This window comes from Podarcis gaigeae (genome assembly GCF_964106915.1).
Source record: "Podarcis gaigeae genome assembly, chromosome: 1".
Taxonomy (NCBI): domain Eukaryota; kingdom Metazoa; phylum Chordata; class Lepidosauria; order Squamata; family Lacertidae; genus Podarcis; species Podarcis gaigeae.
In genome coordinates, this window is record NC_139678.1 from 59,931,740 (window position 1) to 59,954,810 (window position 23,071).

Below are 23,071 nucleotides of genomic sequence, written 5' to 3' on the forward strand. Positions count from 1 at the left end.
TATAAAGACTTATTGGAGAGTAAGACTCCGAGGTGGCTCTCACCGGTGGAGGCCAAGGCACGTAAGAGACCTAATATGGAAGCCAATTGGCCTAAATATGAGGAAATTATTGAAAAGATTGGAGACAATTGGAGGTTGCAGAGCTTGGAAAAACTAAAAAACAAGGTGCGAGATTGGTTGCATTATGCACAAATTCAAGAGGTCTTTAAAGTAGACAAGAAGGTTGGATTCCAGGTGGAAAAATCGAAACTAGAGACAGAACTGTTAGAACCAAAAAGTAAATTACTTTCGAGAATGTATAACCTGCTGCTTAAATGGAATACTCAGGATGAGACAGTCAAATCCGCCATGATAAAGTGGGCGCAGGATTTGGGGCATAACATTATGTTTGAAGACTGGGAAAGGTTATGGAACACCGGAATGAAATTTACGGCATGTAGTGCCTTGAAGGAAAACATTATGAAAATGATATACCGGTGGTACATGACCCCAGTCAAGCTTGCTAAGATATATCACCTGTCTAATAATAAATGCTGGAAATGTAAAGAGGCGGAAGGGACATTTTTTCACCTCTGGTGGACCTGCCCGAAAGTGAAGGCCTTTTGGGAAATGATTCATAATGAACTAAAAAAGGTACTTAGATTTACCTTACCTAAGAAACCAGAGGCCTTCCTCCTGGGCATGGTGGACCAGAGAGTGTTTAAGAAGGACAGAACCTTTTTTATGTATGCTACTACAGCAGCAAGGATCCTGATTGCAAAACATTGGAAGACACAAGATTTACCCACACTGGAGGAATGGCACACGCAGTTGATGGACTACATGGAACTGGCCGAAATGACTGGCAGAATCCGAGACTTGGGAGAAGAAACATTCGAGGAGGACTGGAGAAAATTTAAAGACTATTTGGAAAAACATTATAAGTTGTATGAATGTTAAAAAACGCACCTTTTAGGAAATTCTAGCTTCAGTAATGTTAAATTAAAGAAATGGAAATTAAGGTACAAGGAGTCAGAGATAGAATAATGAAACAACTTTATTGTGTTAAAATGAAAACGTACATGATTTGGGCCATAATATATTTGAAATTGGGTAACATGATAAAATGGAAGATACAATAAGTTATTGAAACAAGTTAACAAATTGCAGACGTTATGCATCACAGAGAATGCAGGGTTGGGAGGACGCGGGGAAGTCCAATAGATTTGGAAAAAAGAGTAAGAAAAATTTGTAACTTTCTTCTTCTACCTTTATAATATGCTCTTTATTCTTTTTTCTGTATTTCATAAAACTAATAAAAAATATTATAAAAAAAAATGAAAGACTGCAGTTAAAATCCAAACCTATACCTATAGTGTAAATCACTGGTCTTCAACTGGTGGATCATGTACCCTGATGCAAGGTGGGTCACAGAAGGCTACCACCATACAGCTATATGGTAAAAGATTGAGAAATGGGTCCCAAATGCATGTTTGGGTTAAATGTGGGTCCTGGGTCTGAAAAGGTTGAAGATACATGGTTTAGATGAAGTTGTTTGAGCAAGATATATCTCTCGAGCCATCTGGAATATTAAAATAATTGTCTACCACTCTTACTATTTCTTTCTCTGCTTTCTCTCCCATTTTGAAGCCATTGGCTAACCTACTGCCCTCTTTCCTTGTAACAGTAAGCCATGGCTAGAAATAACCTGTGGCTTACCACGAATGAGTGGAGTGCTGGTGCATGGTGCCGAATCATGCTTGCTTTGGTCTACCCTGACCAGAGCCAGAAAACAAATAATACAGTGGGTTAAGTACTTAATTCATTCCGGAGGTCCGTACTTAACCTGAAACTGTTCTTAACCTGAAGCACCACTTTAGCTAATGGGGCTTCCTGCTGCCGCCGTGCTGCTGGAGCCTGATTTCTGTTCTCATCCTGAAGCAAAGTTCTTAACCTGAAGCACTATTTCTGGGTTAGCGGAGTCTGTAACCTGAAGCGTATGTAACCTGAAGCGTATGTAACCTGAGGTACCACTGTACAGTGTTTGGCTTACCACTACCTGTGAACCCACACAACACGAAGCCAAGAACAAACTTTGACTTCAAGAGAAACAAGCCTCAAGTGCTGGTTCACACAGAACAGTAAGCCAGCCACTCCACAGTTTGTTTTTGAGCTGTCTCCAGAGAGGAGCAAAGTGGCCACGATTGACCAGTGTGCACATCCCACTGTGGTAAACCATAGTTTTTCTTAGACTGCGGCTTACTATGATGTGTGAATGAAGCCAATGTTTTGTCACTAATGGCCTGTGTGAAACTTGTGAGTTGAGTCACTGGATGTCCATGTGAGTGGGAGTGTGCCCACTGGCCACCCCTCCTGATTCCAGCGTGTTCTCTGGGCTCTCAGTGGCTGCACATCTGGCAGTAATGGAAGAGGGCCCTTCTGCATGTACAACGTACTAGGGGTTACAACTTTCTGGTAAACTAGATTGGCTGCACAGGCCAGAGTTATGGAGGAGCCATATGCCACACATATGCAAGGCCACTTTCTCACTAAAATCAGATATGTAGCCACCTGGAGGCATGTTCAGGTGGACATCAGCATCTGGGGTGTAGCCAGTGGGAGCATTCCTGATTTATCTTGATATGTTAACTTAACACCCCTTCAGTTACCAGCCCACAGCCTTTCAGTTCCTTATGACAATTCATAGGATCAACTGGGTAGGCCTCAGAGTCTTGGCCTCCCAACTGCCTTTAATTCATATGCTGCCACTGTCCCAACAACTATGATGGCACAAAATACTTTGAAAGAATTGGGAGAGAAAGATGATTGAGTCAAGGAATTGTGGAGTCCTGTGATTCAGAATATTGAGTATCATCAGCACCTCTGGACTAAATTGCACAGCAGCAGAATATATTTGCACCATGTGCATTTATACTTTGTAGGTTCAGGTTAGTTGCTAGATCTTGGAAATGTGTCATCAACAACAGACTTCACCCACTGCTTGTAAAGTAAATGAGAATTTTTTAAAAATGTAATTTATTTACATCTGACTTGTACATCTGCATGGCTTATTAAGCAAACCAGCCATGCACTCATGCATAAAGAGTGATGTGGCTTCCAGATTTGAAACAATCGGTCTGGCAAAGATTACCCATCACTTTAAGAATTGCTGTCAGCCCAGTTGTCTCTTTTTGAAATGGTGGTGACCTTCTCCAGCTGTCTCTAGAGGAATGGCTCAGAAGAAGAATTTCACCGGATGGCTCTGGGTGTTTCACACATTTGTTTTGATTGGGCAACCATAGCTCTAGGCTGTTTGATTTAGTTGCAACAAGTGCTCTGAGAATAACTGCACCAGGTGTCTTTACAATCGGTTTTGTTTTGAAATAATTCTGTCTGTTCATTTTTAGCAAATGAGAAAATCGAAGACATCAATGGCTGTCCAAAGAATAGATCTCAAATGGTAAGTGAAAAATTAAATGTGTTTTGTCTTCGCTGTGTTTTCCTCTAGGCATACTTAAGAGGAAGTGAGTTTCTTTGAGCTCAGTGGGACTTACTTCTGAAGAAACCTGTTTGGGTTTAGCTGCAGACATGATGGCATATTTAACATTTAATCAATCAACCAATCTTGCTTTATTGCACAGCCATGCAATATATCAAATCAGATCAAATGGAAATCATTAAATTAATTACAATAATTGCATCTTCTGTTTATTAACTTGTTATTCACACATTGTGATTGAATCTTAGCTGCAACCCCTACTGTATAGGCTTGTTTAGCAGCACAGTTTAGAATATTAATGCAAGTGTATTGGACGTAGAGTTTTTAATTCATTTTATAGAATATTTAAAAATAGTATGGGGAAAGTATGCAAACATTTAATATACATCAATGTAATGCATTTATTACATTGATATTTGTTATGTGAACCGTTCGCTTAAAAGTTATACATTTTTCCTATGCTATATGCTTGCACAATGGAGCTTTCCCCCCTCTCCTTCCCCTGTGTGCACCCCCTATTCCCTCTGAAGTAGACTCGGGGGGGGGGGGAATAACTCAAAAAAACAGCACATGACGGGAGGGAAAGGGGAATCATTCTGTCTGGCAAGCTTATATCCTTATGCAAATGGAATGCTTGTAATACTGTGATGTTGAATTCCATCCAGGGCTGGGAAGTTTTCATTGATGAACTAAAGTCACATTACTATATGACATGGTACAGCTGGCTGAGCCATCAAAAACATAACATTAATAACCTCCTTTATCTTAAAGGCTGATTCAAAAAATGCTTTATCCTATCCCTTGTATGTTCAATGAAGGCCCTGTCTTTAGTTAATGGCATTAAAGTTAAGTTGTTCTGCACCCAAAGGACATCAGTTATGTGGCAACCAGAGACTAAGATTACTCTGCAATGGCACCCTGATTATGGAATGCCGCCCCCCAGGTATATGACTGGTGCCAATCCTGAGTAGTTTCCGGTGCCATCTCTTGAGTAGTTTCAGGTGACGGTTGAACAGCAACTTATTCCAGTGGGCTTTGATGATGATGATGATGATAATAATAATAATTATTATTATTATTATTATTATTATTATTATTATTATTATTATTATTATTATTATTTATACCCCGCCCATCTGGCTGGGCCTCCCCAGCCACTCTGGGCGGCTTCCATAGAAACCAAAAATACAGTAAAATATCACACGTTAAAAACTTCACTGAACAGGGCTGCCTTAAGATGTCTTCTGAATGTCAGGTAGTTGTTTATCACTTTGACATCTGCTGGAAGGGCATTCCACAAGGCGGGCACCACTACCGAGAAGGCCCTCTGCCTGGTTCCCTGTAGCTTTGCTTCTCGCAATGAGGGAACCGCCAGAAGGCCCTCGGCACTGGACCTCAGTGTCCAGGCAGAATGATGGGGGAGGAGACGCTCCTTCAGGTATGCTGGGCCGAGGCCGTTTAGGGCTTTAAAGGTCAGCACCAACACTTTGAATTGTGCTCGGAAACGTACTGGGAGCCAGTGTAGGTCTTTCAAGACCGGTGTTATATGGTCTTGGCGGCCGCTCCCAGTCACCAGTCTAGCTGCCGCATTCTGGATTAGTTGTAGTTTCCAGATCACCTTCAAAGGTAGCCCCACGTAGAGTGCATTGCAGTAGTCCAAGTGGGAGATAACCAGAGCGAGACAGTCCGCAGGCAGCTAGGGTCTCAGCCTACGTACCAGATGGAGCTGGTAAACAGCTGCCCTGGACACAGATTTGACCTGTGCCTCCATGGACAGCTGTGAGTCCAAAATGACTCCCAGGCTGCGCACCTGGTCCTTCAGGGGCACAGTTACCCCATTCAGGACCAGGACTGATAAAATAAATTGACCAGTTTTGTTGTTGTTTGTTAACTTTTCTGCTACTGCCAATCTGGTTATGATTTTGTCTGGTCCCTTTATCTTGGTGCATGCTGATTGTATGTTTGATTTTTAAGTGATTGCACCCCATCCTATTGTCATGTATTGATAAAGGCTGGATTAAAACTATTTCAAATAAATGAACTATATGTTCAATATATGGAGCTAGGACTTTGGGGTTCATGGTTTTTATGATGGTTTTAAGTTCTGCTAATAAAATGAAAGTGGTTTTTTTAAAAAATAAAAATAATAATGATTAAGTTTTGAAAACTAACACAGCCAGAAAGCATTGGGTGTTATTCTTAACCCTAGGAAAGTGAAGCTGGTTGAGGTGGTCTCAGGCATGATGCTGAAGAACTTCAGGACCATTGTCTTGGGGAACTTCAACATTCACACTGAGACTGCCAGTTAATTATCCAGCTCAAGATTTCATGGCCTTCATGACAACCATGGGACTTTGTTGCTTGCCCTTAGTCTTTGAATCATCTGATATGAATGTGATGGTGTGGAGATAGGAGGAGGTGAGATAATCCCATTGTCATAGTCAGACAATTTCCTGGTCAACAAGGCAGTTCCTCCACTAAGTTGTGGCTCCATTAAGATGGTCCACCTCTGGAGACACATGAAATCTGTTGGATTCCTAAATACTCTAGGAATTTTTTGACAGGAATGGGATTTAAGTGGTAAATAAGTGAATAAATAATTTGTTGAGGTTCTAATGTCACCTTGGAATGGTAAAATGTGATAGGCCATTGACACAATTGTTCCCCAGTGCCCCTTCTTGTGCTTAGGACCTGTGCTACTCCTTAGTACTCTGAGGAGTTACAGGTGATAAAACAGGCCGAATGATACCTAGAGTGAAAATGATGTAAAGCTTGCTTTTAATGGTGATAGAACGTTCATTAGAGCACATAGTTTAACACTACTTCTGTATCAGGCCAGCATGAAAGATTGAACAATTGAACCAAAAGATAGGAAAGAGAGATGTAGCCAGAGGAAAGTGAAAGAAGCTGTGGAACATCCAAGAAGTAATATCAGACAGGCAGAAAGAAATGCAGCCTTGACAAAGAAACCACAAATTTATCTTATAATAAGAACAGGAAATAACTGTGGTGACTGTGTGGTGCTTGTGGTAAAGTGGTGAATCTAAATTGTGCAGAGCTGAGCCTGGATGTTCATAGAGAGGGTGCCTTTGGCTTCTCTGTGGCTGTACATTCTCACCAATTTTTGTTTCATTTAATCTCAATTTGGGATTACTGAAATATCACACCCTAAAGACTTTAAGAGGCAGTTTGAATGAATGTAGCCAGCTGTACTAACTATTACAATGAAACCCTCCCAGGAGAATTTTAAGATTGAGAATAAAATTCATCTTCCTAACACCAAGGGTTTAGTTGGCTTTGAAAACTGTTACAGGGGAATCACAGAGGGGGCAACAAAAAGTTCAAAAGCATCAGAGACTTTTTTTTTTGCCCTGCAAATTCTAGACAGGAATGTATTTAGAAGCATTAGCAATAGTACAGCTGTAGTAACCAACCACCCCCTGCCCAGAAAAAACCATCCTCAGTTAATGTCACATTATATGCTTTGGGCACTTACCCTGGGCAATATACTTAAAACTTTGTCATTTACTTCATATATATTTGCAAATATATATATATATATATATATGCATATATATATATATATATATATGCTGCCTTTCACCCCAGCATGTCCTCTCAAAGCAGTTTGTAAATATAAGAAAACAATAACAGTAACCTCAGTTTTTAAAATGAGCAACACTGCAGCATCATAAATAAAACTCTGGTTCTCAAACAGCACAAAAAAGCATGACTGAACAAGACTGCTTTGCCAATCTTCTTGATAGCTGGGAGGGGAAGTGCTAAATGAGCCGTCTGAGGAGTGAGATCTAGAGTGTAGGCACCACCACTGAGAAGCCCCTGTCCCAATGAATGCACTAAACATATCTCAGATAGGGGAAAGATGAGAGCATAGTTTCCACAGGTGGGAGAGTAATGTGGGAGAAGGTAGTCTTTCAAATATCCCAGACTGAAACTATATAGAATATTAAAAGTAACAGCCATCACTTTGAATTGAGCATACCAAAAGCCAACACAGATTAAATAGCAGTGGAGTCACATACTCCAAATGACTAGCCCCTGCCAAGAGGCTGGCAGTAGTATTCTGAACCAAGCAGCTGTTGTAAAATTGCAACCTATGCAAACTTAATTGGAAATAAGCCATATTTAACTCAATGGGACTTGCTTTAGGGGCTCCAAGTTTTTAGTATGGTCATAGCATCTTTAGCTACAGTAGGGACGTTAAAATACTCTTTGAAAGTACATCTATATACTCTTTGAAAGGAGAAGCGGCATTCTGAATATTACAAGAATATACCTTATAAGCCACCTGCGTTACACCTAGACCTGCTTCAAACATAATTCAGATGACACAGTTGCTGCTAAGTGCCTGAAGTCACATTTACACCATATTTTAAAGCACTCTTACACCACTTTCACCTCATGGAGAATCCAAGAACTGTAGCTTGTTGAGGGTGCTGGGAACCGTAGGTCTGTGATTTAATCCCTGTTTTAAAAGGCTCCATCTGACCTATACATTTAATGCAATATCATACCACTTTAAACTATCATGGTTTAACTACCAAAGAACGCTGGGAAGTGTAGTTTGTTAAGGGTACTGTTCCCCTCACAGAGTTGCGATATTCAGCACCAATCCCTCTGCCCAGGATCTTGGGAATTGCAGCTCTGCAAGAGAAACAGGGGTCTCCTAGCAACTCCTACAGCCTTAGAGGTGGGATTCCACTAAATTGTGGCATTCATGGAATGTGGTCCACTCACAGAATGAGACCTTCCTCCTCCTGTTCTCTCTTAAATCTGCTCTGGAGATTTCTGGAACAGCTACAAGGGCATTGGGGAGGGCAGTGAGGGAAGTCCCATTGTGCGAGCAGACCTTGTTCCCCATAGGTATTCCCTGTGGGAATTTGATTCTAGTTCCCATTTACAGAGCTATGCAAAAGGAAGAGACCGGGTAGTTTCACCCTTTAATTAGTTCCCTTTTCCCTCCCTAAAAAATACACAAGAAACTCTCTTTTAAAGTTCAAATAACAAATAACTTTTACTTAGTGTACTTGCACTTGTTGGATTAAAGATACAAGACAGGCAGGTGTTACTTATGCTACTAATTCATATTACATAGAGTGGTATCTAAGACAAAAACTGTTGCAGACTACTGGTAACTCTGAAGCAGACAGCAGCACAACAGAACAGACCTACTTCTCAGCTGCTCGAAAAGACCGTTAATAACTGCCATCACTGTACCAACTGCCATAACTGTCTCTGGCAGAAGGTGTATGACATCACAGAGTACTGTATTGGAATGCTATAACCCTTCACTTAGCATTTGGGATGCTTTCATCCCACATACCCCACTTAGTGCTATGTTGAATTCCATCCATTGTTTGTGTGGAAAGGAAAGTGTTAACCCTGTACACAGCATTTCTTGAGTAAAAATGTGGAGGCTACAGCTCTTTGTAATGTAGACGGATCCACAATGCTTATGCTTGCATGGTCCGAATTGCCTTTTTCTAATTCCAAATGTGTGCTCTGGTTTCTGGATTATATTAATAGAACCCTATTATTTCTATAGTCTGTTAAACAATATACAGCGAGGCAGCCTGCAATTCTTTGTGCCACATCAGAATGTGAGGGGGGGAACCTTGACAGGGATTTAATTTTATGGCAGAACTCTTTATACAACTGCTTCCACCTAGGCTGCTCTGACTATTTAAATATGCCTCTATTTATAGAGTACCTACTACTGAGGTTTTCACACCTGAAATTGGCATTCTATTGAAGGCAGAAATAATATCCTTTCTCTATCTTTCCAAACTTCTAAAGCCTCTGAATGGAAGGAGTCTTCTTATTCTACTACTACTTTGCAATTTACTTTTAACACTTTTGGCCACAATTTAGTACCATTGTTCTGTTCTGTTGCTGTGCTGAGAAATAGAGATCTCCTCAGCTTTGCAGTAAGGGTCTTTCTGCATTGATTACTTTACATATTTTTCTAGAATGTTTTGTAAAAAATTGAATGGTTCAGAATTTTACATACAGTGGTACCTCAGGTTAAGTACTTAATTCATTCCGGAGGTCCGTACTTAACCTGAAACTGTTCTTAACCTGAAGCACCACTTTAGCTAATGGGGCCTCCCGCTGCTGCCGCGCCACCAGAGCACAATTTCGCTTCTCATCCTGAAGCAAAGTTCTTAACCTGAAGCACTATTTCTGGGTTAGCAGAGTCTGTAACCTGAAGCGTATGTAACCTGAGGTACCACTGTATATCCAAGGCTGCCATCCTATGCAAACTAATGCTCCTTCTTGTTGTTTAGTTGTTTAGTCGTGTCCGACTCTTCGTGACCCCATGGACCAGAGCACGCCAGGCACTTTTGTCTTCCACTGCCTCCCGCATTTTGGTCAAATGCTCTCCTTAGAAGACCAGTAATGTACACAAGTGTAGGATTCCTCTGCATATCACAAACTTTCTGAGCTACATTCTAAATTTGAACTGCTTCACACTTTTTTTGGTATTCAAGCTACATCAAGCATTTGGACAAGTCTATCTTAGCTTGCAAAACCAAGATATGCAAAAGCAGTTTTCCTGCCCTTGTGACCCCCCTTCACATGAGCTGCAGTAAAACCAGGAAGCATCTAAATAACCATAGTTCCCCCTTTCATTCAAAACAGGAAACGATGGTTACCAGCTTCAGAACAAACCAGGATATTAAACCACAGTTTGAAGGCCTGTGTTGATATGAACTACGATAGTCTGAACTGGCTCCAAGTGTTACACTAGTGTATGTTGCAGTAAATGCCTGTGATCTGGGAGGGAAATGTGTTTGCAACCCCTTGGGAGGTGTGTGGCTCTCTTGTATGGTTGCACAAATGGTTCACATTTGTTATAACAACTCAGTGGCAGGGCACAAGCTTTGTGTGCTCTGTGTCCTGGGCGCAAACCGTTGAAAGGACCAGGCAGTGGGTGATGGGAAAAGACCTGTGCTGAGATCTTGAAGAGCTTCTTCAACTCAGAGTAGACAATTACGGACTTGAGGGTCCATGGTCTAACACAGCATAAGGCAGTTTATAGGTTCCTGTCTGTTTTAGCTTCAGACTTTGCTTTTACCTTTCAACCCCATAATTCTATGTGCTATAGCTTGTGAAGGGCTAAAGCAGGGGTCAGCAAACTTTTTCAGCAGGGGGGCTATCCACTGTCCCTCAGACCTTGTGGAAAGTCAGACTATATTTTGAAGGGGGGAAAATGAATGAATTCCTATGCCCCACAAAAAACCCAGAGATGCATTTTAAATAAAAGGGCACATTCTACTCATGTAAAAACATGCTAATTCCTGGACTGTCTGCGGGTTGGATTTAGAAGGTGATTGGGCCAGATCCGGCCCCCGGGCCTTAGTTTGCCTACCCATGGGCTAAAGAGTCAAATTTTCCTACTTTCTTGTATAAGCCTGAGTGTGTTTCCATTGTCTTTCTAACACAGCAGGTTTGTCAGTTGTGGGGCCAACAAAATCCTGTGGGGCTGTTTTAGTACAAAATCTTAGAAATGCATAGCAGGGAGTATAAAAATCAAAACTGAGACAGAGACTTCTTCCAAGTTGTAGTGGAATGGACACAGATGGGAATTGGAAGAAAAGCATACATGGGATGCATGTATCCAGCTGAAAGATCTAAGCCCAGTGATTTCAGCACATTCAGCCAGACTTTTCCATTTCCTGTTTGGTATTTTTCATATTCATTTCTAGTGATGATTCTGGTATTGCATATAAATCCAGCTCACATTTTTAAAATGTAAGATGCTGACATTCTCATTTTAAATATACTTTTAAATTGTTTCCCTACCTTTTTAAAGGATACTTTTTATTAAATATTTTCCTCATTTACAAAAGCACATGCACTGTCTCTATTTTCAGGTTATGTTTTCTACAGATCAGTTATATTTGTTGTGAGACAATAGTTTCTGTACTTTAAACAGATATGGGAAATGGATCCTGGCAGAGAGCAAAAGGGTGGCCACAAAAGGAAGTGAAGGAAGATTGCTTCTTCTCCCCAGGGTGGAGTGTATAAACACAAAATGAACTGGAATAAATCTGGCTGGGATGGATTTCAGTAACTAGTCCACCTTTCTGAGCTTTCTTCCTCTTTACTAGTTAGTAAAGAAGACATTTTATAAAGAGGGTAAGGACCTGTGCACAAACCCACTGGAACATGTAAGGGTATAGGATGAGCCTGTTGGATCAGGCCAATGGCCCACCACTTAGTCCAGCATCCAGTTCTCACGGTGGCCAACCAGATGTCTGTGAGAAGCCTGCAAGCTAGACATGGGCACAATAGCATATCTGGGGATAGCCATTCATATGCTGGGAGAAGAAGGCATGATTGTATGCCTACTCTGGCGTGCGCAGAGATAGAATTTTAGCTTTGTGTTGTAAGCTAGTCAGAATGCAGGTGCTAAGTTCAACCTGCATATATCAGGTTCCTTCACTGTATAGACCAGAAGCCTCACTGTATGGACTAACAGCAACATGTAAAGGAAAAGGTAAAGGTACCCCTGACCGTTAGGTCCAGTCGTGGACGACTCTGGGGTTGCGGTGCTCATCTATAGGCCGAGGGAGCCGGCGTTTGTCCGCAGACAGCTTCTGGGTCCCACACAGCAACATGTAGGTTAGGGCACCGAGACTACACCAGGTCTGGGGAACCTGTGGTCTTCCAGATGCTGCTGGCCTTCAACTTGCCTCAGCTGCAGCCACCTGGCCAATTTTCAGAAATAATGGGACTCAGAGGATGAAATTCAATGTTGCACACTATGTTGAGCATTCCATCAGCGCAAGCTTTTCAGCTTGTCAATTGGAAGGATTTTAATAATAATAATAATAATAATAATAATAATAATAATAATAATAATAATAATATATTATTTATACCCCACCCATCTGGCTGGGTTCCCCATGCATGCTGTTTTGGGGTTTCCTGAGCCCCAACTATGCACCTGCAAGGGGTGCATGGGGAGAAGACAGGGGGGAATGTTCAAGTGGAAGACCTTGCACAACAGGATTCATTAGGTGAATCCCTCCCATAGTCTAACAATATCTGGAGTGCTACAGGTTCACCATCTCAGTTCTTACCACCAGATTTGCCAGGAAGTATTTCATTTTTGCTATTACAGCCATTATGCTTCTCTAGACAGACATGATGGATAGAAGGAAAACTGTGGACATTATTCAGCATCAGCATCATTTATATGCCACCCATCTGACTGGAAACCACCAGGTGCTGTGCAGAAATACCTGCAAAGATTATTCCACATTACAATATGAATGTTAAAGATCATAAGAACTTTCTTTTTTGGCTGGCATTTGGTGTTAGGAGTGATGTAGAGTAGAGCTCAGAGTAGACCAAGTGAAGTCAATGGACAAGCCTCCAGGTCAAATCAGGATATTAGTTCATGCAAATAAATAGCAAAGCTCTTCAAACAATGTTGCAGAGTCTTAAGAGGAAATATAATAGCACCCAGACACCATGTTCTTGCGCTTTATCTTGAGGTATTTTGAACTCTTTACAGATGTTCATCTTCAAAGCAACATGGTTCTGGATCTGCCATTTTTCAATCTGCCCCCCTCCAATTCTCTGGTGCTGACTCTGTCCATGTGTTTAGAAAGGGAGCGTTCCAGTGCTCATCTTTACCTCTTTTTCTTTGCTGCACTATAAAGTGGCCCTCAAAATGAGGAGGAGGTGCAGGACTGTTGAAAATCAGAACTGGCTGCCAGATTTGTTCAAAGAGTAAAAGAAAACACAGAATCTCATTTTGGCAAATCAACAGACTTTGTTGTGTTTGTTTTGGATAGTGTGCAGCCTTGGCCCAGGGCAGAAAACTTAAGAAATGAAAGGTTTAAGTATAGGCCAGGGGTAGGAAACCTAAGGCCAATCGCCTTCTCAATCCGGCTTGCGGACGGTCCGGGAATCAGTAGAATATGTGCTTTTATTTAAAATGCATCTCTGGGTTATTTGTGGGGCATAGGAATTCATTTATCCCCCCCCCCCTGAAAAAAATATAGTCCGGCCCCCACATGTTCTGAGGGGCGGTGGAGCGGCCCACGGCTGAAAAAGGTTGCTGACCCCTGGTATAGGCCTTCCCAACTGGGAGCTGATTCACACATCACTCTCCACACCCCTGCCCATAGCTGTGTAACTAGAGGATTGCTTTCCACATTTGCATTTCTCCAAAAACATACAACACACGAAAATACACTCCTTTACCATGAAGTTACAAACTGCTGCAATGACATGGCTAAGAGGGTGAGCAAAGAAGCCACTGCTTGAAACTTGCTTGAGCCAGCCAGGAGGTCACTAAGGAGACTCAGAAAAGCCTCCATCACATAAGCACTGCCTACACATATAGTGGTACCTCGGGTTAAGTACTTAATTCATTCCGGAGGTCTGTTCTTAACCTGAAACTGTTCTTAACCTGAAGCACCACTTTAGCTAATGATTCCTCCTGCTGCCGCCACGCCGCCGGGGCACAATTTCTGTTCTTATCCTGAAGCACTATTTCTGGGTTAGTGGAGTGTGTAACCTGAAGCGTATGTAACCTGAAGCGTATGTAACCCGAGGTAAGGTAAAGGTAAAGGTACCCCTGCCCGTACGGGCCAGTCTTGACAGACTCTGGGGTTGTGTGCCCATCTCACTTAAGAGGCCAGGGGCCAGCGCTGTTCGGAGACACCTCCGGGTCACGTGGCCAGCGTGACATCGCTGCTCTGGCGAGCCAGAGCCGCACACGGAAACGCCGTTTACCTTCCCGCTGGTAAGCGGTCCCTATTTATCTACTTGCACCCGGAGGTGCTTTCGAACTGCTAGGTTGGCAGGCGCTGGGACCGAGCAGCGGGAGCGCACCCCGCCGCAGGGATTCGAACCGCCGACCTTTCGATTGGCAAGTCCTAGGCGCTGAGGCTTTAACCCACAGCGCCACCTGCGATCCGAGGTACCACTGTACAATAAAGCATTTGATGCAGGAGTGACTAGTCCTCTATTTGGAGGCCTGATTCAACCCCACTAAGCATTTTTTCCCCTGCAGCCACCCCCCCCCTGCCACTGTTTGACAGTGGGACGAAAATATGTGTTGTTGTTGTTTTACAAAGACATAGTGCTGGGGTGTTGGATTTATTATTATTTTATTATTATTATTTTTAATTAAATTTATATAGCACCCTTCATCAAAAGATCTCAGGGCAGTTCACAGAATAAAATACAAGATAAAACACAAGTAAATAATTAAAGTCAACAAAACAAGAACACCTCCCCTTCCCACAGAATCATTTAAAAGGCTGTGGGTTAAAAGGCCTGGTTGAAGAGGAGTGTTTTCGCCTGGCACTTAAATATATATATAATGATGGCGCCAGGCAAACTTCCCTGGGGAGAGCATTCCATAAATGGGGAGCCACTGCAGAAAAAGCCCGTTCTTGTGTTGCCATCCTCCAGATTTCACATGGAGGAGGTACATGAAGAAGGGCCTCGGATGATGAATGCAGAGTCTGGGGCAGTTTATATGGGGAGGGGCGGTCCTTGAGGTATAGCGGTATTGAGTTGTTAAAGGCTTTATAGGTCAAAACCAGCACTTTGATCTAAACTCTCTGCCCAGTTCAGTACCCTGATAGTGATGCAAGACACCTGTCACAGATTTATCAGACCAATAATTTGATGAGCAGAGAGGGGCAGTAATCCTCCCCACTCGGATGATCTGCTTGCCTATGTGTGTGTGTTGTGTGTGTGTGCATGTGCGAGTACGAGGTGGCCACACCTGCAACTGGCATGCAGCCTGTGGAGTGTTGTAGAAGGGTAAATAAGGCAAACCCTTGGTCCAAAAAGTTCATGAATGGTTCCCACACCTGTGCAAGCTGCATCCCTGCAGAGACTTTCTTGCATAGCCAAGCAACTCTTTAAGGCTGCCTAGATGTACATACAATCTTGCATGAGTACAGTTTGGAGAACTGGGCCAAAGCTATCAAAATGAATTTTGATAGGACCAAATGTAAAATTCTACATTTAGGCAGGAATAACCAGCTGCACAAACAGAAGATGGGGAATGACAAGCTTAACATGAATCAACAGTGTGATACAGCAGCAAAGAAAGCTAATGTTATTCTAGGCTGCATCAATAGAAGTTTAGTGTCCTGATAAAGGAAAGTAATAGTCCCACTCAATTCTGCCTTGATCAGACCACACCTGGAGTACTGTGTCCAATTCTGGGCACCACAATTTAGGAAGGAACTTGACAAGCTGGAATGTGTGCAGAGGAGGGCAACAAAGATGATGAAGGGTCTGGAAACTAAGCCTTATCAGGAATAGGGACCATATAGAACACACATAGGTTGAAAGGTTTGGCTTCACAAGCCTGCAAAGTTGTTAGGAACTTCAGTTCTGCTTGAATTCCTTTCACTATGGAGGCCTTTTTTCTGAGTGTCGCTGCCATGAAGTTGTGGCAGAGAATTTGGCCTACTCCATAATGGCACCTTCTCTGTAGAATCCAGTCCAAAAGGAGCTTGCCAAACCAGCTTTTACCCAGGTGTAAAACTGCATATTTGTTTCAGCAAATCTGAGTTGTGTTCTTTGTTGTACCTTAAAGTGGCACTCAGGTTTTAAAAAAGCTGTATCAACAATGTTTTAAGAAGTGATCGGTAAAGAACTGGCTAATGGACGATCTGTTTAATGCTTTTTGTTGGTTTTATTGGTAAAAAGTAAAGGTGTTCAAAGAAAACTAATATTCCAGGCACCTACACTTTAGTGCTGCTGTTATGATTTCAAGTCTTTTTATATACTTTGCATTTTCACTGTTGTACCTGAAATGCTGGATGTAGCTTGAGACAATGGTATGGCTCTCTCTCTCTCTCTCCACGTCCTATCCTGCTAGCATGGATAATTTACATGAAGTTGTCGTGTTAAGTATTCCTAGGAAAATGATACCATGACAACTGCCACAACAGATGGTATTTTTCTTGTCTCTAAGATACGGAACAAACATTCAGTGATGTCCTGCCCTTTTGTGATTTGTAAAATATTTTGGGGCTCCACTCAAATGTTATGAATCAAAACAGATTTCCTGGAAGAAACATGCTGGTGGCCGTCAGGAACTAGCATTCAAGTTGTATTAATAAAGGGGCATCAAAATAGAATTATGTAGGAGGACAATGAGTCTTGTGGGCCTTATTTAAAATTCCACTTAACATCAGTAAACTTTTAACCTCTATACTTTTGTTTTTAATAGAAATATCTGCACTGTCAAGATGCTTGCCTTAGTAAATAACCCACCTGAATTTTTAGTGCTTCATTTTGGCTTCCAGCCAAGTTGAATGATGTTTAAAGTTTAGGGTTTTGGTTTTTTTTAATGTTAAGATCTTTCATATGTATCATGGGGCAAACTCTTTCACACACATTTTAAAAGTATGATCTCCCCAATTCATCAGGCTGCATCTCTCTGGGTTCCTTTATCTCCAGTAGGATACGGTATATATTCGGGGTGTTCTTTGTTGTATTCCTGCCAAATATCTACAACTGCAAGCATGTTCCTCTTGTTGGATTGGTGAAACATGCACAGTACTGTATTCAGCAATGGTAGAGCCAATCATATATTTGAAGAGGGTAAAAGGGATGGATCCTTCCCTTTCTTCTATGGGTGCTGGCTTATTTTCTGTCTGATCTAACATCAAGTCTTTAATAAATGGCTACTGGCAGGGTTTGTGAACTAGCTCTAATTGCTTTCTGAAATGAGTACAAAAAGTTCTTTTTTTAAAAAAACTTTGGGTCAGAGGACCAACTGCACATGATGGTGTCCTGTTGGGTTAGGATCTCTCTCTCTCTCTCTCTCTCACACACACACACCCCTTTTCTTTGCATGCCGCCTTTCCATAATTCAGATCATACTTAACATGAAAAAAATCTCATAATTTGCAAATATAACAAAAATAGTCATAAAAAATAAAAACAACGCATCAAAAGGTACACAACCAAATCAACAATTTCAACACTAAATCATAATAAGATCTAAAAATAAAAATACCAAAAAAAAAAATTCAATAACAGCAACAACCCTCCTCTCAACAGAAACTCCTTAAATAATACCCCAACCCAAGTGTCTGTTCAACAGCCTCAGTTTTCGTAGCTGAAGTCAGTCAAGGTCCCCGCTGCCTCAGGCCAGGTGGAAAAGGCCTGCAAGGCAGGGAGCCAGGTCTTTCAGGACTCACACCCAAGATGGTCTACAGTGTCCTATATCATTTGTTAAGGGTATGCAACTTACTAGATTTCATGCTGGGCACTTGGAAGCCAGAGGATGGGACTTGTATATCAGCTGCATAGGATTCTGACAATGGAGGATTGCAGGATGCAGGAAGCCACTACAGAACGAACCTTTCTGGTTCCTTCATGCTTCATAGTGGATTTTGGGTCTTAATAACAATTTTGATGCCCTGAAATCAGCTGTGACTGTGCAAGGAAATAGGGCATGCCTGGTTGCATTTCCGGACTCTCACGTGGATACTTTATTTAACGCCCATTACTTGAAACATATGCAACCTTCTGCACATTCTCTCTTCCTGGTTTCTTCACTTTTCATATTTGTCAGACTTAGACAATGGTAACTGAGGTGAAAGAATAGATTGAACAGTGTATCTTAACTCTAGATGTGCTAACTGATGGCCAAGAAGAGGCTACACAAACCGTTTTTTAAGTCTTCTCTCTGCTGTGATTAGTGACATTTACCAGACATGCTTACTAAGCTAGAAAGATTTTACTACTTATGCTTTTTCCAGCTCAGATCTTTATTGGCTGCTGTTTAAGCCTACATTATGTGCACTTTGCAGCAAGGCAGGTTTGCTATTAAACGATATGTGACCAAATATAGTTTTAGTTGTAGCGCTCTCTCTCTCTCTCTCTCTCTCTCTCTCTCTCTCTCTCTCTCTCTCACACACACACACACACACACACACTCACACACAGTGTTTTTTTCTTAAATAAATGTTTAGGGGTACTCTCATTTTCCTATTCATATTGAAATACTGTCCCTCAGTGAGGCCAAACTTAGATCCACAAAATGTTTAGGGGTATGTGTACCCCTGTGGCCCCCCAGAAAAAGCACTGTGTGTGTGTGTGTGTGTACAGTAAAACATCAAGCCCTGTATAGTAAGATTGAAAGTGTGTGTTTTGGTATGAATGTGCAGAATAAATGATGGACTACAGATGTATGGTGTTTGTCATTGAAGATTTGGATGAAGACTGTCACATAGCAAGGCAAGGACTGAGTCACATTACAGGCGTAAAATGTCGCTCAGACATTCCTTTTCTTAATTTGGATCAAAGCTGGTTTTGGGGAAAATTCATTAATATGCAGTGTTTCATAAGTAAAAAACAGGATAGATATGGATTGTGGCTAATGTTGCGTGTACACTGCTTCCCAAACCAGTAGTGGTAGCATACAGGATGCAGAGTAAACTGAAGTGTGTGCATAGCCAATAACTCTTTTGTGCATTAAACAAGAACATTTACAGGAAATTTCACACTCCACCCAGATATAACTCCAGTACCACCTACTGATTAAACTTTATGATACTATCCATATTGTGGTCATATACTAAAATGTTTTATAATATTAGGGTAAACATTTTTATTGTGTGTGCTATTTTACTATACATAATGAGCTTTTTATATGGAGGATTAGTTTCAAAACCGGTTCCCTTACTTGCAGTTAGCAGTGGCAGAAGTTTCTCCTGCATAATATAGGCCTGGTTTACACACACAGCATAATGAGGTAAGAATAAGGTAGTAGAATTCTCACCTGGTAGAATGGATTATACCAACTGCAGTTAGGCAATCACATTTCTTGTGTTAAGAAAACAAAAACCTCCTGCAAAAAGAAATCCAGCACAATAGGAACAGGCTAGGTTAAAAACATTAATCATAGGGTCTTGAGTTTTGCTCTGGGGGGTTGTTGGTTTCCATGCAGGAGCATGGAAGAAGGTTTCCCCTTCTTCAGCCTGAAGTGGCATAACTCACTTTATCACCTCAGGATTCTACTATTTCCTTCTTCTGCGAGTCTTGAGTAGGCCATATAAATTAGAAAACCCAGAGATATTTTTTGCAGGGGGAGAGGAGAGAGGGATAGCTCTCCTTTAGTCTCAAAAGCAATACTTTCAGTTTTTGTTTAGATACCTGGTGGTAATTGAACTTGGAGCTGGTGTGCCTTTAAATAAGAGGACAGAGAGAAATAATTTTACATTAGGATTGCTGGGGAAGGGAATGTTACCCCCACAGTGATTTTTCTGGCCAAATGAAGTTTATAGTGATAATACTCCCATGCTCTAGTCACATTGAAAGAAATTCTGAATAAAGTGGTACCTCGGGTTAAGTACTTAATTCATTCCAGAGGTCCGTACTTAACCAGAAACTGTTCTTAACCTGAAGCACCAATTTAGCTAATGGGGCCTCCTGCTGCCGCGCCACCAGAGCACAATTTCTGTTCTCATCCTGAAGCAATATTTCTGGGTTAACGGAGTCTGTAACCTGAAGCGTATGTAACCTGAAACATATGTAACCCGAGGTACCACTGTATCTGCATAGCCCATATTGTAGTTCTCTTTATTTTAAATGAAGAAGAGACTCACCATGAGAAACAGCCGTTGCCTTCAGTAATCAGCTGCTATTCATACCATTTAGAGAATGATGTGAGTAAACATGCTCTGGATTCCAGTTGAGGTTTCTAGTTTCCATTTTTGAATTCTACTGCCTCCATGACTGAAAATTTCTGCCAGCTGTCCCACTTAGGAGTAAATGAGAAACTTTCCTCACATCAAACAAATATGGTGCCCTGTGTTTATTTTCAGCAGACAGTGACAAGAAACATTGGAAAAGTTACTCTTGGGACCCATTTGTATATTGGGCTGGTAGCGTGGCACAGCTGGGAACAAACTGGCTCTAAATCAGTTGGCAGGCATATGTGTGTCTGAGAGAGAGATCCTTATTTGGTCGAGGCAGTCTTAACCGTGTCATAAAAAGGTTCCCCCAAATAAAGATTTTGTTACCTGAACCACCCGAACCACATGTGGAACTGTGTCACACAAACCACTTCCCATGGGGCTTATTCTCCCTGTGGTATCCAATACAAGCTAAGGGCAGGTCTGCATTGTCTTTCTATTATGTGAGTGATAAGAGCATAAGGTATTGTGGTCTGCACAAACATAAGCAATTCACTATGGCCTGCTCAGAAGGTGTCATGTTGGTGTAGCTCCTTGGGAGAAAAGGAGGGTTATAATTGTAATAAATAATAACGTAAAGTATTAAGCAGAGGATTTTGACATGAACTTCTGCCTGACAAGTTAATTTCACATGAATAGTAGAATGAAGTCCAAAGGGTGCAGTAATGCATTTTCATTTATCTCTCATTCCCTCTCTCTTTCTCCCTCTTTTTCTCTTTTTAAGATTGAAAATATAGATGCGTGCCTGAGTTTTTTGGCTGCCAAAGGAATAAACATACAGGGACTGTCTGCAGAAGGTGAGTCCGTATTTGTAGTATTTATATAGCAACAAGATTAGTGGAGCTACAGGACAGTCTTATAGATTACGATGATGACAAAATAATAATAACCACCGTCAGTGTGAATAAATATTTTATATTGTAACCTGCATTCAAGTCTATTAGAGTTCAAGATAGCAGTGTATCTGTTTCACCTAATACTAGGTGTAAAGTATAAATAGAAGTTGGCTTGTTTATCATTGTAAGGATGACACAATTTTGACTTTGACTGATTTGTGTGCACTCAGTTGGCCAAACCAGATCCAGGCAATGAATTGTACTTTGTGGTTAATTTATCTATAGAGGTCATATGTCTTAAAGGTGCTGATATAAAATAATCCAATGCTCAGACTGTAATTGTTTAAACTCCTTCATGGCATAATCATGAATTAGGTATGTTTCATGCCTGCTTAATTAAAAACAAGCTGTATGTTGTCTGGCTCTTATCCAAGCTCTGTGGGCAACTCCTGATATTCACTGGGATAGACACGTTGAGCTGTTCCTGGTGTTATGAGGTCAATAGGGAAACTCTTGTTTGCATCAGAGTCATTGTGCACACAAAAGGTGATCCTTGATTGGGCTGCGTGGCGAAGCTATTTGTATGTTCATCACAGCTCTGAGTTGCTATTTTACTTTCACTTGCATGTTTGCAAGCGGAAGCAGGAGTTAGCCACTTCAGTAAATGGCAGTTAAATCTGCCGCTGAACGCTTTCTCTTACCCCTCCTCACTATTCTCAAAATTAGCAGTTGGATTTGCAAATACAGGTGAGCCTGTTTTATTCTTGGTCATTTATGTGAAAGACAGATTGTGTGAGTTTTGTATGCATTTTTACTTGCGAATAAGGTTTATCTTGACAGCAAAAGCTGCCACAATTTCCTTGAGTTCACACTGCTGCTTTGAGAGCACATTTATACATGTCAGCTGCCAGAATGCTTAAATGGAAGATCAACAGATCAACTCTCGGCTGACATGGGAAAGATTCCCTCATTCCCTGGGTAGGAGAATCCCGGTTGCCAGCAAATGGAATCTCCTGGCTCTAAACAAGAACACTGAGCATGGAGGGAATCCCAGCTGCTTATGCCAATGGGATAATTATACTTTTTCTTTCTGTCTTCCACTCTCAGGCTGAATTATATTTATGTTTAAAGTAAGAGCACTAAGTGGCAGACAAGTACTGTACATACAAAATATGACTTTCAAATCCAAAACAAGGGGAGCCCAGAAATTCAACAAGTCATTTTTTTTGTTTTTCCCTGTACAAGGACATTATAGCTTTCGAGTTTTTCAGGAAAGGGTTTCTTCCAGTTAAGGGCTGGTTCACACATGCCTTTACATCATCAAAACTTGTTGAATCACAGCTGAGTGACTCCATTAAAAAGCATTATGTTTCAAGTTGTTGATATGAAATTATATGGAAGTCCTGCCAGGAAAGCACATTTTCACATGCAAGTATGTTCCTCCATGCTGCTGCTACTTCTTCTCTTCTTCTTCTTCTTCTTCTTCTTCTTCTTCTTCTTCTTCTTCTTCTTCTTCTTCTTCTTCTTCCTCCTCCTCCTCCTCCTCCTCCTCCTCCTCCTCCTCCTCCTCCTCCTCCTTGCTTAGTACTGAGCCTCTTCAGCTAACTTTCTGTGTGGCTTCTTTTGCTCCCAATTGTGATTTGAGTGGTTTGAGTCACAAGGGGAAAAGAAGAAGAGAAATAATATAAAAAACTGAAGTAAAGGAGATCAAGGCATCCAAGACAACAGAAACCTCACAGCATGGAAGCTTCCAAACACCAGACTGAAAAAAGAAACCCTCCCTGCCCTAAAAAAACCCAGAACATCTGGCAGTATTTTGCTTTCAGTTTTTTAAAATACCCTTTTTTGTGGCCAAAATGGAAATGACTGGGCTACAGACTCACATCTACAAAACCTATGTGTATATATTTAAACAGACACACAGGACAGAAGGGAGCAGCAAGAGGAAGTAATTCAGACTGTACTAGTCGGCAAAAAACAAAGAGGTTGATGTGCCCTCTATGTGCAAAGTCCAGTGGCATAGCGCCAGGTGAATT

At 41.4% G+C, this 23,071-nt stretch overlaps 1 protein-coding gene and 1 long non-coding RNA gene across 19 annotated transcripts in view; one reads left to right on the top strand and one right to left on the bottom strand.

Annotated features, from left to right (window-relative positions):
* Window positions 1–8,699, bottom strand: part of LOC310851156 — a 37,819-nt gene extending 29,120 nt beyond the window's left edge. Inside the window, exon 1 of one of the 3 annotated variants that reach the window (XR_014567596.1) lies at window positions 8,237–8,699. This is a non-coding gene — a long non-coding RNA (uncharacterized lncRNA). Of the gene's footprint in view, window positions 1–7,897 lie in introns of all 3 variants that reach the window. The other 2 variants (XR_014567597.1, XR_014567598.1) reach the window with 2 other exon arrangements.
* NAV2 (neuron navigator 2) overlaps window positions 1–23,071 on the top strand; it is a 555,491-nt gene that overhangs the window by 367,269 nt on the left and 165,151 nt on the right. For 13 of the 16 annotated variants that reach the window (XM_083748518.1, XM_083748520.1, XM_083748503.1 and 10 more), the window contains 2 exons: window positions 3,387–3,439; window positions 20,924–20,996. In XM_083748518.1, the coding sequence (XP_083604644.1) occupies window positions 3,387–3,439; window positions 20,924–20,996 (126 nt within the window). Of the gene's footprint in view, window positions 1–3,386; window positions 3,440–7,166; window positions 7,383–8,794; window positions 9,427–20,923; window positions 20,997–23,071 lie in introns of those variants that run through there. The other 3 variants (XM_083748508.1, XM_083748510.1, XM_083748509.1) reach the window with 2 other exon arrangements.